The sequence below is a fragment of the Nothobranchius furzeri genome, chromosome 5, assembly GCF_043380555.1.
Source record: "Nothobranchius furzeri strain GRZ-AD chromosome 5, NfurGRZ-RIMD1, whole genome shotgun sequence".
Classification (NCBI taxonomy): domain Eukaryota; kingdom Metazoa; phylum Chordata; class Actinopteri; order Cyprinodontiformes; family Nothobranchiidae; genus Nothobranchius; species Nothobranchius furzeri.
This window is the reverse complement of record NC_091745.1, coordinates 13,075,889-13,090,804: the sequence shown is the minus strand read 5'-3', so window position 1 is coordinate 13,090,804 and position 14,916 is coordinate 13,075,889. Positions and strand designations below refer to the sequence as shown.

General features: G+C 45.7%; 1 protein-coding gene across 1 annotated transcript in view; it reads right to left on the bottom strand.

The window, feature by feature from the left end:
• Positions 1–1,812, bottom strand: part of LOC129160838 (zinc finger protein OZF-like) — a 45,718-nt gene extending 43,906 nt beyond the window's left edge. The window contains exon 1 of the mRNA XM_054737902.2: positions 1,700–1,812. Within this exon, the coding sequence (XP_054593877.2) occupies positions 1,700–1,709 (10 nt within the window). The 5' untranslated portion in view covers positions 1,710–1,812. The remainder of the gene's footprint in view (positions 1–1,699) is intronic.
• Positions 1,813–14,916: the final 13,104 nt, after the last annotated feature.

Here is a 14,916-nt window from a genome sequence, read left to right as displayed (position 1 = left end):
CCCGCGGGCCGAATCCGGCCCGCAAGCAGGTTAAATCCGGCCCGCGAGACGGTTGTGTAAACTTTATTTTCATACTTTACAATGTAGAGTGAAAATAAACATATCTTTGTGAGCAATTTTCCTCTGTAATGAGTATAAATAAAACAAAGCTGCGCTCAAGGCTCACACAAGAACTTGAATCACATCCTGAAGTTGGCCGCCACTCAGGATGTGACTTCTGATATTGATGTGCTGGTGAAAGCTAAAAGATGTAAAGTAAAATGAGTCAAATATACTTTAAGTGCTGCATGAAACTGATCTAGCCATGTGATCTCTAAGCTCTTTGAATCACTAAGGAATGTTTTTTTTATTTGTTGATTTTTTTATTTTCTATTTTTTCAAATTTTCAAGTACACTTCAGGTGTTGTACTTGTACGACACTGTCCTCAGGCTCCAGCCTCGTTTTATATTGATTGTATTAAAACAAAGAAAACAATCTGAAGTTGTTGTTTTTTTTATTTACCGGTCCGGCCCACTTGGGACTAGATTTCCCTCATTGTGGCCCCTGAGCTAAACTGAGTTTGACACCCCTGCTATAGGCCCATTGCTCTGGCTAGCACTCTCTCAAAAGTCTTGGAAAGAACTCTGCTGGACAGAATTAATGACGCCTTAAAAATCACAGCCAATCAGTTTGGTTTTGAGTCTGAGCATGGTACAAACATGTGTATATATGCCCTAAAGGAGATCATGACCAAATACAGAAACCAGAACTCCTCAGTCTCTATGTGCTTCATTCCAGCATTTCATTCATTGTCTCAGTTATCTTGTTTCAACCATCGTTCATCATCATTTGTTCATTATTGTTCCTAACCCTCAGCCCACGTCTGCCTGCTGCCCGTCCGCCCTGCGCTCCCAGCGCTCACCTTTCCTGAAGTCCTGGACAATAACCCGTTCGACTCTTCAAGCCACCACCTCCTCAGATCTGACTCCTTCCCTCCCCCTCCAGCCCTCAGTTACCAACAATACAGTAAGCCACAACTCTCCGTTCACATCAGCTACCAGTCTGCAGCCAGTTAATTCTCTCATTTCCAGAATCTCTCGAGCCCGAGACCATCACCACACGTTGTGTTCTCCCTGCGTCCGAGACTGATTCTCCGTGTCCTGGGTCAAAAACTCAACCCCGACATGTCAACTATTCATAAAGCTGCTGGAAAGAGGTGTTCCAAGATACATTGTACACATCCTGGTTTATTGTATGGAAAGCAAATGTTACACATAAAATGGGGTAACAGTATCTCAGAGCCATTTAAGGTCAGCAATGGAGTCAGACAAGGAGGCGTTCTATCCCCTCTTCTTTTTAACCTGTACATGTATGATTTATCAGTGAGGTTAAAGGTCAGCAGGACTGGTTGTGCAGCGGGTGGTGTCATAAATCATCTGATGTATGCAGATGATTTAGTGGTTCTAAGTCCGAGCACCGCTGATCTACAGCAGCTACTAGATATCTGCTCTGACTATAAAGTAGAACACAACACCAAGAATATTAAACATCTTGGTCATATCATCACTGAGGACATGAGAGATGATGTCATGTACAGGCAGTGCTGTATGTTATTCGCTCAGAGAAATACACTCGCTCCTAAGTTTGGGTCTTGTTCTGATAAAGTAAAGATAACCTTGTTTAAGGCTTATTTACATATCTGAAAGGTGGCAGCCCTACCTGTGTCCATGCTGTCCAGATCCAGGTGGTGAAGAACACACGATGAATCAGTCCCAGCTGATGGATGATCCTGAAGTGGTAGCAGGTTTTCTTTAGCCGTGTTTAGCTAACAGCTGCAGTAGAAACAATTAGGAGAGCTGATTAAGATGCTGCTTCAGAACAACGCAGGAGATTAAAGATCCAACGCTTTGGTTCTGATCAGCTGAGGACAGATCCAGTCTGGAAAAGCGGACCTTTGGTCACCAGAGTTCACGGAGTAGAGCTAACCGCTTTTTCCTTCAGAGTCACACTCCGATTCGGGGCTTTTCCTTCGGAGAGTGTGAGCAGGATGGATCAGAGAGCGAGCAGCGATCCTGCATCATGACCAACTCAGATGAGCGAGTCTGATAGAGGGAACCTCTTCAATCTGATTAAAGCCGCAAAACGAGCGCGTTTCTCAGAGAGACCAAAGGAACAGCAGCAGATCCAGAGGGCAGGAAGTCTAGAGAAAAGCTTTTCTGACCCACAACCTAATTCTGGAGCTCCGATTGTCACGAAGACCGCAGAATATCTTCTCTGGTTTTGGAAAGAACTCCACCAAGTTGTTGAGGAGGAGAAGAAAGGTTCCACAGCCTGGTGAGAAGATTTCTGCAGCAGCAGCAGTTAGTCGCTTTAGCTGATCAACTCTCCCAGAGACTGAAGTGAAGACATTTTTACTGCAGAGCCTCAAATATTCTCCTCACACACCAGAACAACAAGCTAGCTCTGCTAGCAGCTTCCAGTTTCTGCTTCTTCAGGTTGTCGGTGACCAGCGTAAAGGTGCACTAGCGCCACCTGCTGGAACAGAATAAAACACACCTGTGTGTTCAGAATGGGACTAATAAACACATAACATGTGATATCTTCCTCAAACAATTACTTAAAGTAAAGACAAGTTAGTTTTACACCTTTATAATAATTTTGTTATTTACTTTATTTCTATTTTAATGTTGTTTGTTTTATCTCATCTGTTTTTCTTTGATGTAAAGCTAATTATGTGTCTGTTGCTGCTGCCTCTTGGCCAGATCGTTGTTGTAAATGTGAATGAGTTCTCTATCGACTCATCTGGTTAAATAAATAACATTTTAAGTTGTTTCTTCAAATGCACAAACAAGTAAAATAATTTTCCTTTTTGACGTTTCATTATCTAAATACATTTTATTTACTTATTTTTATATTCTTTATTTAACCAGGAAGCTTCCATTAAGATTAAAGTTCTTATTTTTGAGGGAGCTGTAGATCAGTTGGTCCCATGATCGAGTTATGCTGCAGATGGACTTTAACAGACACCGTAGTTGTGACGTAGGAGGTGTTCGTATGTACCACGCGTTCGAGCTACCCGGTTAACATGGCTGTGTAACCAGTAAAAGCTCCCACAAACAAATCCTGGTCTCATAACTCATTTCCACATGGTGTCAGAAGACGTCACGGATCTATTGCCAGTAAGCGTCATTTTTTTCTTCGTTTGAACAGAAGAGGAATACGTTACAAGTGGCTAACGGACTAGCAAGAGAAAAAATGGCGGAGGGTTTTCGCAGACCAGACCCGCTTGTCTTTGACGGGGACATCGCCGAGAATTGGCGTGTTTTTGAAAGGGAATACGACATCTTTATTGAGGCAGCACACTCGGACAAACCTGACAAAACGAAAGCTTATATCCTCCTCAATCTAGCAGGAACAGAAGCTATTGAAAGAGAACGCTCCTTCATCTACTCCGCAGAAATTAGGGCGCCACCCACAGGAGACGGGCAGGCCGGTGCAGTCATTCATCCAGCAGAGTCCAAAGAGGACCCAGACTGTCTAAAAAAGAAATTTCGGGAAATGTGTAACCCACAATACAACAAAATAATGGAGAGACACAAGTTTCATTCCCGAAATCAGAAACAAGGTGAGACTATTGAGTCCTTCATCAGTGATTTGAGAATTAAAGCCAAAAGTTGTCACTTTGGAGATTTAACAGATGAGTTAATCTGCGACAGGATTGTTTGTGGCATAAATAATGACGGCATAAGGAAGGCTCTTTTACGTGACTGTGACTTAACCCTTTCCAAAGCCATTTCTATCTGCCGCATTTATGAAATGACCGAGGAGAACACGAGAGCTCTGACAAAACAGCCAGCCACGGCGGTGGATGCACTGCAGCCAAGCTCCTCCAGAGGGCGTCCCAGGACAAATTATAAACCTGCGAGCAGGCATGATATGAAACTCATCACAAACTGCAACAATTGTGGAGGAAATCACGCTGCACAGAGAGACAAATGTCCTGCATTTGGCCAGCAGTGCCACAAATGTCAAAAATGGAACCATTACAAGAAATGCTGCAAATCAAAGCCTCTAAATGAAAATCCCAAAAAGAAATGCTTTGTGGGTAAATACCACAACAAACAACCTGTACATCAGCTAGAGTTACAGCAGCCTGACAGCAACAGTGATGACACATTCTATGTGGATGGTGTCGAGCCCGTTGTGGTTGTGGACGATATAAACACCCATAGAGGCAACCGGGATGAAGGATTTGTCACTCTACACATAAGAGACAAGCCTATTGAAATGAAAATCGACACTGGAGCTAAATGTAATGTAATGGCAAAAAGCACATTTCTCCAGCTGTCTAAGGGACAAATTTTGGAATGCAATAAAACTGCAAACCTAGTGGCCTTCGGGGGCAGCAAGATCGAAACAGCTGGTTTTGCCACACTTCCCCTATCACTAGATGGACAGCTACACACACTACCATTCTTCCTTGTGGATCGTGATGTTGTGCCACTACTGGGATTTCGAGCATGTGTACGCCTAGGACTTGTCACACTGAGCCATCATGTCCACCAAGTCGGTACAGAGACTAACAGTGATTTTATCGACACTGTCCATGACCAGTACAGTGATGTGTTCGGTGAAGAGCTTGGAGAACTTCCAATAACATACTCCATGACCCTGGACCCTGAAGTGCAGCCTGTTGTCCGGCCAGCACACCGCATTCCTATAGCAATGCAGGCCCGAGTCAAAACGGAGCTCGATAATATGACCAGTAAAGGCGTAATTGCAGCAGTCTCAGAGCCCACAGACTGGGTTTCATCATTGGTGGTAGCGCACAAGAAAGACAAAGAAGAGATACGGCTGTGCATTAATCCCAAAGACCTAAACGCTGCTTTAAAGAGACCACACTACCCAATGCGCAACGTTGAGGAAGTTGCCACCCAAATGGCAGGTGCAACGCTGTTCTCAGTACTTGATGCAAAGAGTTCATTTTGGCAGATAAAGCTCGACCATAAGTCATCACTGCTAACCACATTCAGTACACCCTTTGGGCGCTATAGGTTTCTACGCATGCCATTTGGCATAAATTCAGCGAGTGAAGTTTTCCAGCGCTCAATGGAGCAATTATTCGCCGGCTACCCTTGTGCAATCATAGTCGACGACATCATCGTGGGAGGTCGTGATGCTGCAGAGCACGACGCAAATCTAAAGAAGGTGCTCGATCGTGCACGAGAGATTAAACTCAGGCTAAACCCCCACAAATGTAAGTTTCGCCTTGACCAAGTTTGTTACGTGGGACATCTGTTCACAAAAGAAGGTCTCAGGGCTGAGCCCACAAAGACTGAAGCTATCACAAACATGCCAGTTCCCCAGGACTCCCTGGCCGTACAGCGTTTCCTTGGTATGGTTAACTACCTGGGAAAGTTCATCCCAAATCTCAGCAGCATTGCAGCACCGCTTAGACACTTAACACACAAGGACACCGCCTGGTGTTGGCTCCCACAGCATCAACAGGCATTTGAAAACCTCAAGTCCTGTTTAGCTAGCACACCAGTCCTGTCATATTTTGATGTAAAACAGCCGGTGATTTTAACCTGTGATGCTTCACGGTATGGACTGGGTGCTGCATGTCTGCAGGGTGCAAAGCCAGTAGCGTACGCGTCCCGCACGCTCACAGACACCGAAACACGCTACGCACAAATCGAAAAAGAACTGTTGGCAGTTGTGTTTGCGTGCACCAAGTTCAGAGATTACATATATGGGAAACCCATAACGGTTGAAACAGACCATCAGCCCCTCGTTACAATTCTAAAAAAGCCAATCCACACTGCCCCAGCTCGCCTACAAAGAATGTTACTGCAGTTACAAGCTTATGACATAAAGCTGGTCTACAAGAAGGGCAAGCACATGTACCTTGCAGACACTCTGTCGCGAGCCCCAAACAGCAGTGTTTCCTGAACACAAGGTGAAAACAATGACTTTGAAGTGATGTCTCTCAGCTACATCTCTACAGCCTGGTTGGAGGAGCTACGAGCTCACACAGCAAGGGACCAAGTCCTGCAAACTCTAACCTCGGTGATTCAGAACGGCTGGCCCAACAAAGACCGTCAGGTTCCGCTTTCCGTGCGTCCATTCTTTCCATACAGAGATGAGTTGATTGTGGAGAATGGTGTTGTTGTTAAAGGTCAAAGAACTGTCATCCCCGACTCCCTGCAACATGAATACATAAGCATCATGCACAGAGGTCACCCAGGCTTAGAAGCCACAAAGCGCAGAGCAAGAGGCACTGTATTTTGGCCGGCAATGAACAAAGACATAACAACAGAACTGCTCTCCTGCTCAGCATGCAACAGCACCCGACCGCACCAACAGAAGGAACCTTTAAAACTACATCCGGTTCCTACCCTGCCTTGGTCTACAGTCGCCACAGACATGTTCGAGTGGCATGGACAAGAGTACATGGTGCTAGTCGACTCCTACTCAGGCTGGTTCGAAATCGACCGTCTCCAGGACACATCTTCGGCAGCTGTGATCACCAAACTGAAAAGACATTTTTCAGTCCACGGGGCACCTCACACCCTGATTTCTGACAATGCAAGACAATACACCAGTCAGCGTTTTAGAGAATTCGCTCAGCAATGGGACTTTGTCCATGTAACCAGCAGTCCAGAATACCCACAGTCTAATGGACTAGCTGAAAGAGCCGTTCGCAGTGCCAAGCTTTTGATGGAAAGATCTCATAGAGATGGGACAGACGTTTTCCTCAATCTTCTAAACATCAGAAATGTTCCACGTGATAAAACGCTGGGATCACCTGCAGAACGTCTAATGTCCAGGCAAACCCGTTCGACTTTTCCTGTCAACACCACACTGCTGGAACCGGCCCCAAAGGACGCTGAGCTGATCAGTGTGCAACTCAAAAAGAAAAGGCTCATCCAGAAGCAGTACTACGACTCAACAAGCCGCCCATTGCCACCACTCACGGAGGGCCAAGTCGTCAGGTTGCAGGCTACTAAGGGACACTATCGCCTTGGCACGGTGAAGGAGGTGTGCAGCGAACCACGCTCCTACATCATCGAATCTAATGGAGGAACCTATAGGAGAAATCGTCGCCACGTCCTACCCGTTGCAGAGCCACCACCACCCCGACAGGTCAGCCCTGCACGTCTCTGCCCCCATCCTGCTGATCCTGCCACACCGACCACTCCTTCCCCCGCTCTAGGACCCCAGCAGACACCTCCACCAGTTGGAACGCCCACTCCCCATTCCAGCGTGCCACAAGTTCCTGCAGTTTGCTCTTCCACCGAGATATCACACAGTAATGCTCCCTATGTGGCACGCTCAGGCCGCATTTGTAAGCCTAACCCCAAGTAACAATGTTTAAAAAAGAAAAAAAAAAAAAAAAAAAGAAAATGGAAGGTGATGTATTAATGCTACGTTGATGGTTCTTATCTATCCAGTATTGAGTTGTGATGTCAGACAACCAGATTCATGTTTATGTTCCTGGACATTTGGGTTTGATTAAAAAAAAAAAGAAAAAGAAAAAAAAATGTTATAAGAATGTTATAAGGGTTTGAAAAAATGTTACAAGACTTTATTAGCTAATCACCAGTTAATGTTCAACACCATTTCACATCTCCTACTTTGTAAAGTGATTTGGATTGTGGGTCATTAGTATTTAATTTTGTTATACATAGCGTATTTTGATTTTCATTGATGGTAATAACTAAAAGGAGAGGATGTAGATCAGTTGGTCCCATGATCGAGTTATGCTGCAGATGGACTTTAACAGACACCGTAGTCGTGACGTAGGAGGTGTTCGTATGTACCACGCGTTCGAGCTACCCGGTTAACATGGCTGTGTAAGTTGCTGAGAGTAACCAGTAAAAGCTCCCACAAACAAATCCTGGTCTCATAACTCATTTCCACAGGAGCCCTGGCCAAGAGGCAGCAAAAGATACAATCACAACATTTCTGTTAGTTATGTGCAAAATTATAGAAGGCAGTTACAACCAGGGCCGTGGGACAAGAAGTAAGCCACAAGTTGTCTTATGTTGCAATCGTCACACTTTCTTTTCCACATGCATTAGGAGAGATTCTGCCACCCCAGTCCCTGTGACAAATCTGAAGATTTTACAAGATGTACACCTTTTGATTCTTCCTCTCATGCTGCAAAGTTTCATGTTGACCCCTCCCTAACTTTATTGAAGGCCATCACTTGTTGCCATGGTAACTGACATCCCTCTCTGCTTTCACTTCCTCCTCCAGATAAGATGGGAGACACATTGCCCCATCTGCTTCCTACCCTATCTTCCTTTGCTAAGGCTGTGATGACCTACGCCCTGACTTTTTCCCTTTGAACAGCTTTTAGATGGTCTAGTCTGCACCTGTCCTTCGCCTGTTGAGAATCTCCTTCAGCACAAGCTGAAACTTCTAGCAGTATCAGCCTGCATAAATCAGATATAGGTCTAACTCAGTGCTAGGCTGTACCAGTCACAGGTGAGTCATCCATTTGGTACATGCATCGTTCAGTTCAAAGAGAATGGTTGACAGGCTCATGACAATTGCTTTGGTTCATATTTTACCTAATAAAGCTGGTGTCGTTATGACTGCAACAGTGTAAACTAAAAATTCTATGACCATTGTTGATTGATGTCCTGGTAATCAGCTCAGTTAATTTTATTTTCTTTTATAACTATTGCTTAATCAGTATAATCACTATCTTTTGATTTTTGGTATAATCGTAGCATAGTTGTTTTGACTTGATCACTGTTATAATCATTCATTTTCTTCCAGGTTGAACGGTTTTGCAGCTGCTTTAATTTTTTGTTCCTTTTGTGGTTCTCTGTGTAGTGGGGGGTGGGTCCTTTGCAGCGATGATAGTAGAACTGTTGTTAGTCTGCCAGTTATTTTGAATGAACTTTGCTTATGGTTTCAACAATGTCGATGACACTTTCTGTATTGTCTGCCCTTTGTTGTGGCCTTTATGTGGTACGGGTTGTTCCTTCTCTTACGGCTCTTTTGTTTGGCGGTCTGTCCTTATCTTATCTGGTGGTTTTTGTGTGTAAGGGGTTGGCTTTTACAGCTACAAACATGTATGTCCTAATCATTTAACTTTTTGGGATGAATTTCATTTAAACAGGGGGGTTTGTTAGATAAATTATGGATACATTATTTATTATTATTTTATTATTTTTTTTAAACGAAAGCTTCATCCAGCTCATTTTTCCCTGGCAACAGACAGGCGTTTGACCTTGCCTCTTTCCAATCCTGGCTTCTCAGTAAGAACGCCCTGTGCCAGCGCCCGTTTGTCTCCCTTTCGAAAGTCTAAGGAATGTGTGTAAATGTGTGTGCGTTTCATCATTTTTGTGTGTCCTTAATAAATACTCTTTGAGGGTGTTGGGGTTATTAGGAGCGAACAATTCGTAAGCGTTAACTTACTTTTGGATTCTTCAATAAATTCTGTAAATATGGGAATATTTACTGATTTATTAATTAATTAAGATATTCTTAGATATACGGGGCACCATTCCCCTTTTTCCGGGGAAAAATTGAATCCAAAACTCTTATCAGTCTTTCTTGAAGTTCGTAGAATCCTTGGAGCAGAGACTTCTCTTCGACACAACAAAGCTACTGGACACAAAAATCTGAATTTTATAACATTTAATTAACAATTTGTCAAATGAATAAACAGTGGAATAGATGAATAATAACCGTGTGATATGATTGAAGATGGATGTGTTTGCATGTGATGGAGGATGTATGAATGGGGTCCTTTGTTCTCACAAAGGAGTAGTGTGTATGTGTGTGTGTGTGTGTGTGTGTGTGTGTGTGTGTGTGTGTGTGTGTGTGTATGGATTCAAAATGGAGTCTTGAATACAAGATGGCTGACCCCTTTGTCTGGCTAAAGTGTGGGTGGCAACTTGCACTTTAACTTCCAAAGCACTTAGAATCAGTAGTAACTTAACCTTAAATCACTCAAAACATTTCAAAAGATCATGAAACAACACAAAAGATTAATCACAAATTAATATCTTTTAGTTTCAGCCTGGCCATGACAGAAACCATTTTAAGATACCAAACAATGATCAATAAGCAGTTTATTCTTTCAAAATGACCCGACGGACGTGTTTGGGACGAAAGAGGAAAACACGAAGCTACTTTTTAAGCAATAGACGCGGTTTATTGCTTATTTGAGACTATAGAGGAAACGGGAGAAGAAAAGGAGAGAAAAAAAATGAGTTTCCTGATCACCAAAGCAGCAAGGCGTCCCCCGCTGTTATGACTTGACGGTTCTCCGTTTTTCTCCGCAGTTTCCGGCGTCATCCGTCGGTTTGATGCTTTCTCCGTTGTTTGGCGTTCACGAGTGTTTCTCCACGGGCTGGACAGAGACAGCAAAGTTTCTTTCTGTGCTGAGTTATAACTTACAGCGTTTCTGAGAGCTGGATGGAGTTGTTGTTTCCCTCAGCTGGTTCTGTGTCCTCAAACATCAGCTGGAGGGGAGCAGAAACGAGCAGATCAGCGGTCCCGTGGGCTCAACTTGGCTCTTAGAGCTTCCGCGTGCTCAAAGAAGTCGGAGCGTTCGACAAGCGTGTCCTCACCGCCAGGTATCCTGGGCAAAAGAACGAGGTTTCTTTGTCTCTGCTGAAGATTTATGGTCTTAGTTCGCGGGAAAAGTCCACGGCTTCCCGCACATGCGCAGAACGTGTTTCTGGTACTAGGCGGTGACGTCACCCAATGCTTCCGTGTGCAAAGCATCATGGGAAATGAAGTTTCTTGGCGCTGATGTGATTATTTGCTTTCCAGAGCAATTTAAGCACAGTCATTTTGGAGAAAATCACTGCATAGTAATTTCCTCATGAGGTCAGACCCTCAACATTCCCCCTTTTGGTTTCGGGGATCGCGCCCAAAGCTCGATCGTCGGAAGCACAGATGGGTTTGTTCCTCATGAACGTAGGTCGACTTGATTGTCGGAAGCACAGGTGGGTTTGTCCCTTAGGACGTTGGTCTCCTTGGACGCCTTTGTCTTTGTTCTTTGTCTTGGATCCTGGCGCCTTTGGTCTTTGATCCTGGTCAGGCACAAAGAGGATAGGAAACGGGATAGTCCCCAACGCGCATAACGAGAAGAAGCCACTCACGCAGGTGGTACGCAATGATGATGTCGTCCATGCGAGAGGTAGTAGTGTAGAAGGAGGAAGGTCGGTGGGCGGTTAAGTCCACGAGTGGACACAAAGGCATCTCACCGCCGGCCATACAGTTCAGTTTATGGAGCACGCGGTGATGTACGAGGTCCATAGTTCGCAAACGCGCATTGACCTATGTGGTCCCAAGATTCCCCCCTTTTTGGTCCAAAGGGTGGATCAGGACAGTCTTTGGGCTAAAACAAGGACCATAAAACTAAGAGGTACTACAATGTGCTGGTGCGTCAGACAGAGTCATTGACAGACTGAACTGGGCCGGCACATAACCACTAGTTAATATGTGACCAAGTACGAAACAAAAATACAGAAAACCCAAAAAAAAAAAAAAACCATATAACACCCAAGAAAATTCATAGCAACCTTGAGGTCTCATAAAATACATTCTTAGGTCATACATTCAGTGTGTAGCTTATAAAGAATGTGACATACTGCAACACTCAGATAAATATGTGAGGTAGACTAAAATGAGAACTACTCTTAGGGTTACAAAATAATAAAGAAAACGTTGCTCACCCCCTTTAGACAGGTGTGGTACATTCACGCTTGGAGTCTCCCAGAACGCGGTCACGAGGCACACCGTAGGTGAGCAAGTGCATCTTATCTTGGAGTTTCTTAACACGCCTGTAGGCGGAATAAGCTATCACGGCCGTGATGAGCCATCCCATCCCCAGGGCGACCAATGTGCAGATTAAGGTGGTATAATCTGTGTCAATGTAGCGTCTTGGGTATCTATTCATGGGCGTCAAAGTAAGTTCACGCGGGGTTTGTGTGAACTTAACAAATTTGGTTCCTTCAATCAGTAATTGTTGGTCAATTTCTAAATCGAAGGCAAAGTTATAACCCTGGAAAGCGTCCATGATCTCAATCTCTGAGTCATGCTGTTCGAGGTTGAGGTGATGGAGTGTCAGGTTTCTAGTTCAAAGTGGAAATGCCTCCCGTCCTTTCAAATACCAATGTTCAGCATCGACCTAAACCTATAGATGTGAGGTGTCACAATTATGGGAACGTTTAACAGGAAACCGAGTTCTAATTTTTTTTTTCCAACGTGAATGGGCATTGCACTACTTAGGCTGTACGCTAGGTGGATTTGTGAAAGGTGCACAGTAGAGGGGTAGCAGCTGTCAAGCTAACTTTGAGCAGGTCCAGTGGTACCAAGTACGGGGAAATACGACTTTCAACCAAGCTGTCCAGCGTGGAACTTACTTCCCTGAGCAGGTCCTACATCAAATCTCTCACCACTCGTGTGTACACAATATCCTGAGGTATGGTTTCAGACAAAGTCTTGATTGCACGTAGAGATTCATTAATCAGAGCCTAGAATAGGTACCAGAGCACCCTGTAAGGTTTTAGTAGGTACATCCTGTTAGCGGTCTAGGAAGGAGTTTCTCTTGGTTAGTGAAAGTGACGGCGGGGGGGGGGGGGGGGGGGCTGGTTCTTTGTCGGTTAGTACATGTTAGTGGGTTAAACGTGCACTTCCCCCCCTTTTTCATTTCCATGCATAGAACTATGTAGCGACTACGTCTACCTCCTGCGGGGAGTCTGGTCTCTGTACCCGCGGGGATGGTTTGACGTAGGGTTTGATTTGGTTTGCATGTACCCATTTGTAGACAGGCTCCTGTCTCGCTTTGGTGATGCGTAACCTGTATGCAACTGGAGAGAGTTTTGCCACGATCTCAAATGGTCCTGACCAGCAGGGCAGGAACTTCTTAGGTTTGCGTGCCGGTTGGGCGAACCGAAAGTAGAATACTTTGTCACCCACCTCGTATTCGCGGCTGGTTGTCTTTTGGTCGTAGTAGGCTTTAGCGCCTTCTACGTTGGTCTCCAGTTTCTTCTGAGCGTGCGCGAACGTAGCTCTGAGGTGTGTTTTCAAGTCTGCCACATACTGATGAGCGGTATAGGCAGTGGCAACACTGACATCCTCTGGGTGATACAGGAGGTGCAGTGGTAGAGTCATCAGTCTGCCGGTCATCATCTCAAAGGGCGTAACCCCAGTGGATCGCTGTGGAGTGGACCGTATGGCCATCAGGACCAGAGGGAGCTTGACGTCCCAGTCCTTCCCAGTGGAGCAGACGTACTTTTTGAGCATAGAGACGACCGTGCGGTTCATCCGTTCGACCTGTCCGGATGACTGTGGGTGATAGGGAAGGTGGAATCTCACTTCCACTCCCAGAAGTTCAAACAGGGACGTCATTACACTGGATGTGAAATGAGTTCCTCGGTCAGAGTCAATGCAGAGTGGAAGTCCCCATCGACTGAAAACGTGGTTAATCAGCAGTACAGCGGTTGTGACGGCTGTATCGTTTGGCGCTGGAAGGCACTCAACCCACTTTGTGAAACTGCAAGTTACAGTTAGCATATATTTGTTTCCTCTTGCCGATTTGGGAACCGGTCCAACCCAGTCGATCTGCAGGTGGGACCAAGGGAAGGTTATTCCCCTGCGTTGCAGTGGTGCTCTAGCAAGCGGCTGGGAGGGTTGAAACTGGGCACAGATGAGGCAGCCTTGGACATAGCTGTGTACGTCCTTGGACATCGACGGCCAATATGCTACTTCTGTCAGTGACGCGAGGGTAGCTTTTGCTCCGCGGTGACCTCCAACCGGAGTGTCGTGGGCGTAGGCAAGCATCACTCCTCTGTGGTCGAGTGGAACAACCCAGCGCGGCGGGCTGTGATCGTCACGCATGTAAACTAACAAATCGTTTTGTAGTTTCAGGTGCGTGAGTTGACGATGCAGGTTTACCAAATCTTGGCTTGCACCAATAGGTGGTGATGGTTGTTTAGACATCGGGCCCTTTTGGAGAAGCTCGCGGATGAGCTTCAGGTCAGGATCTTGTTCCTGCATGGTGACTAAGTCCGCGTCCTGTGGTTGTCTGCCTAGAAACACGGGTACCTCAACGGTCCGAGGTTCGTCTGCCTGTTTAGCATGGCGACGAGTAATCGCGCAGACCTTGTGAACGGCCTTGGGTGGAAGCCACTCGTCTTTGAATTCCCAGCAGGTTCCCTGGTCAGCACCGAGCTTAGCAAGGCGGTCAGCTTCGTCATTACCATCTTTCTCTGGACCTAGGGTCCTGGAGTGACCTTTGACCTTTTTCCAGTAGACCATTATGCCTTTCTCAGTGGTGAGCAGATCACACGCTAGGAATAACTCCGAGTGTTTCACGTCTCTGTTCCTGGCGTTTTTCATGTGGTTCTCCTTCCACATGGGGAAGTGAGAAATGAAGCTGTGTCTAGCGTAGTTTGAATCTGAGCAAAGGACGATTTGAGTGATGTCCAAGGCTGCCGCCTGCTGGAGGGTTATCAACACTGCAGCAATTTCGGCGTACTGACTAGACTTTTGGCCCAACCGGTAGTGATTTGGTTGCTTAGTGTCACAGTCCACCCAAACGACTCCAACCCCAGCACGGAGCTGGCCTTCGTGAAGGTAGGAGCATCCATCAGTGTAAACTTTCGGAAGCCCTTGGCAAACATTCTCATCAAAGTAGCGATGATTGGATGCGGTTGGGTAGACTGCGGCAGGTGTGTCCAGGGGGCCCATGACGGAGTCAGAGTCACAGTGCTGGCAGCCTGCTAGCCCTTGTCCTAGCGCTAGCTTGGTGTTCTGACCATACTTGACCTCAATGTTGTATCCTTGGAGCACCATCATCCACGTCGCAATGCGGCTGTTTGACACTCTTCCTTCGCGAAGTCGCTGGCTGTTTAGGAAGGTGACGGGCTGATGACACGTTTCAATGATCACTTTCTGTC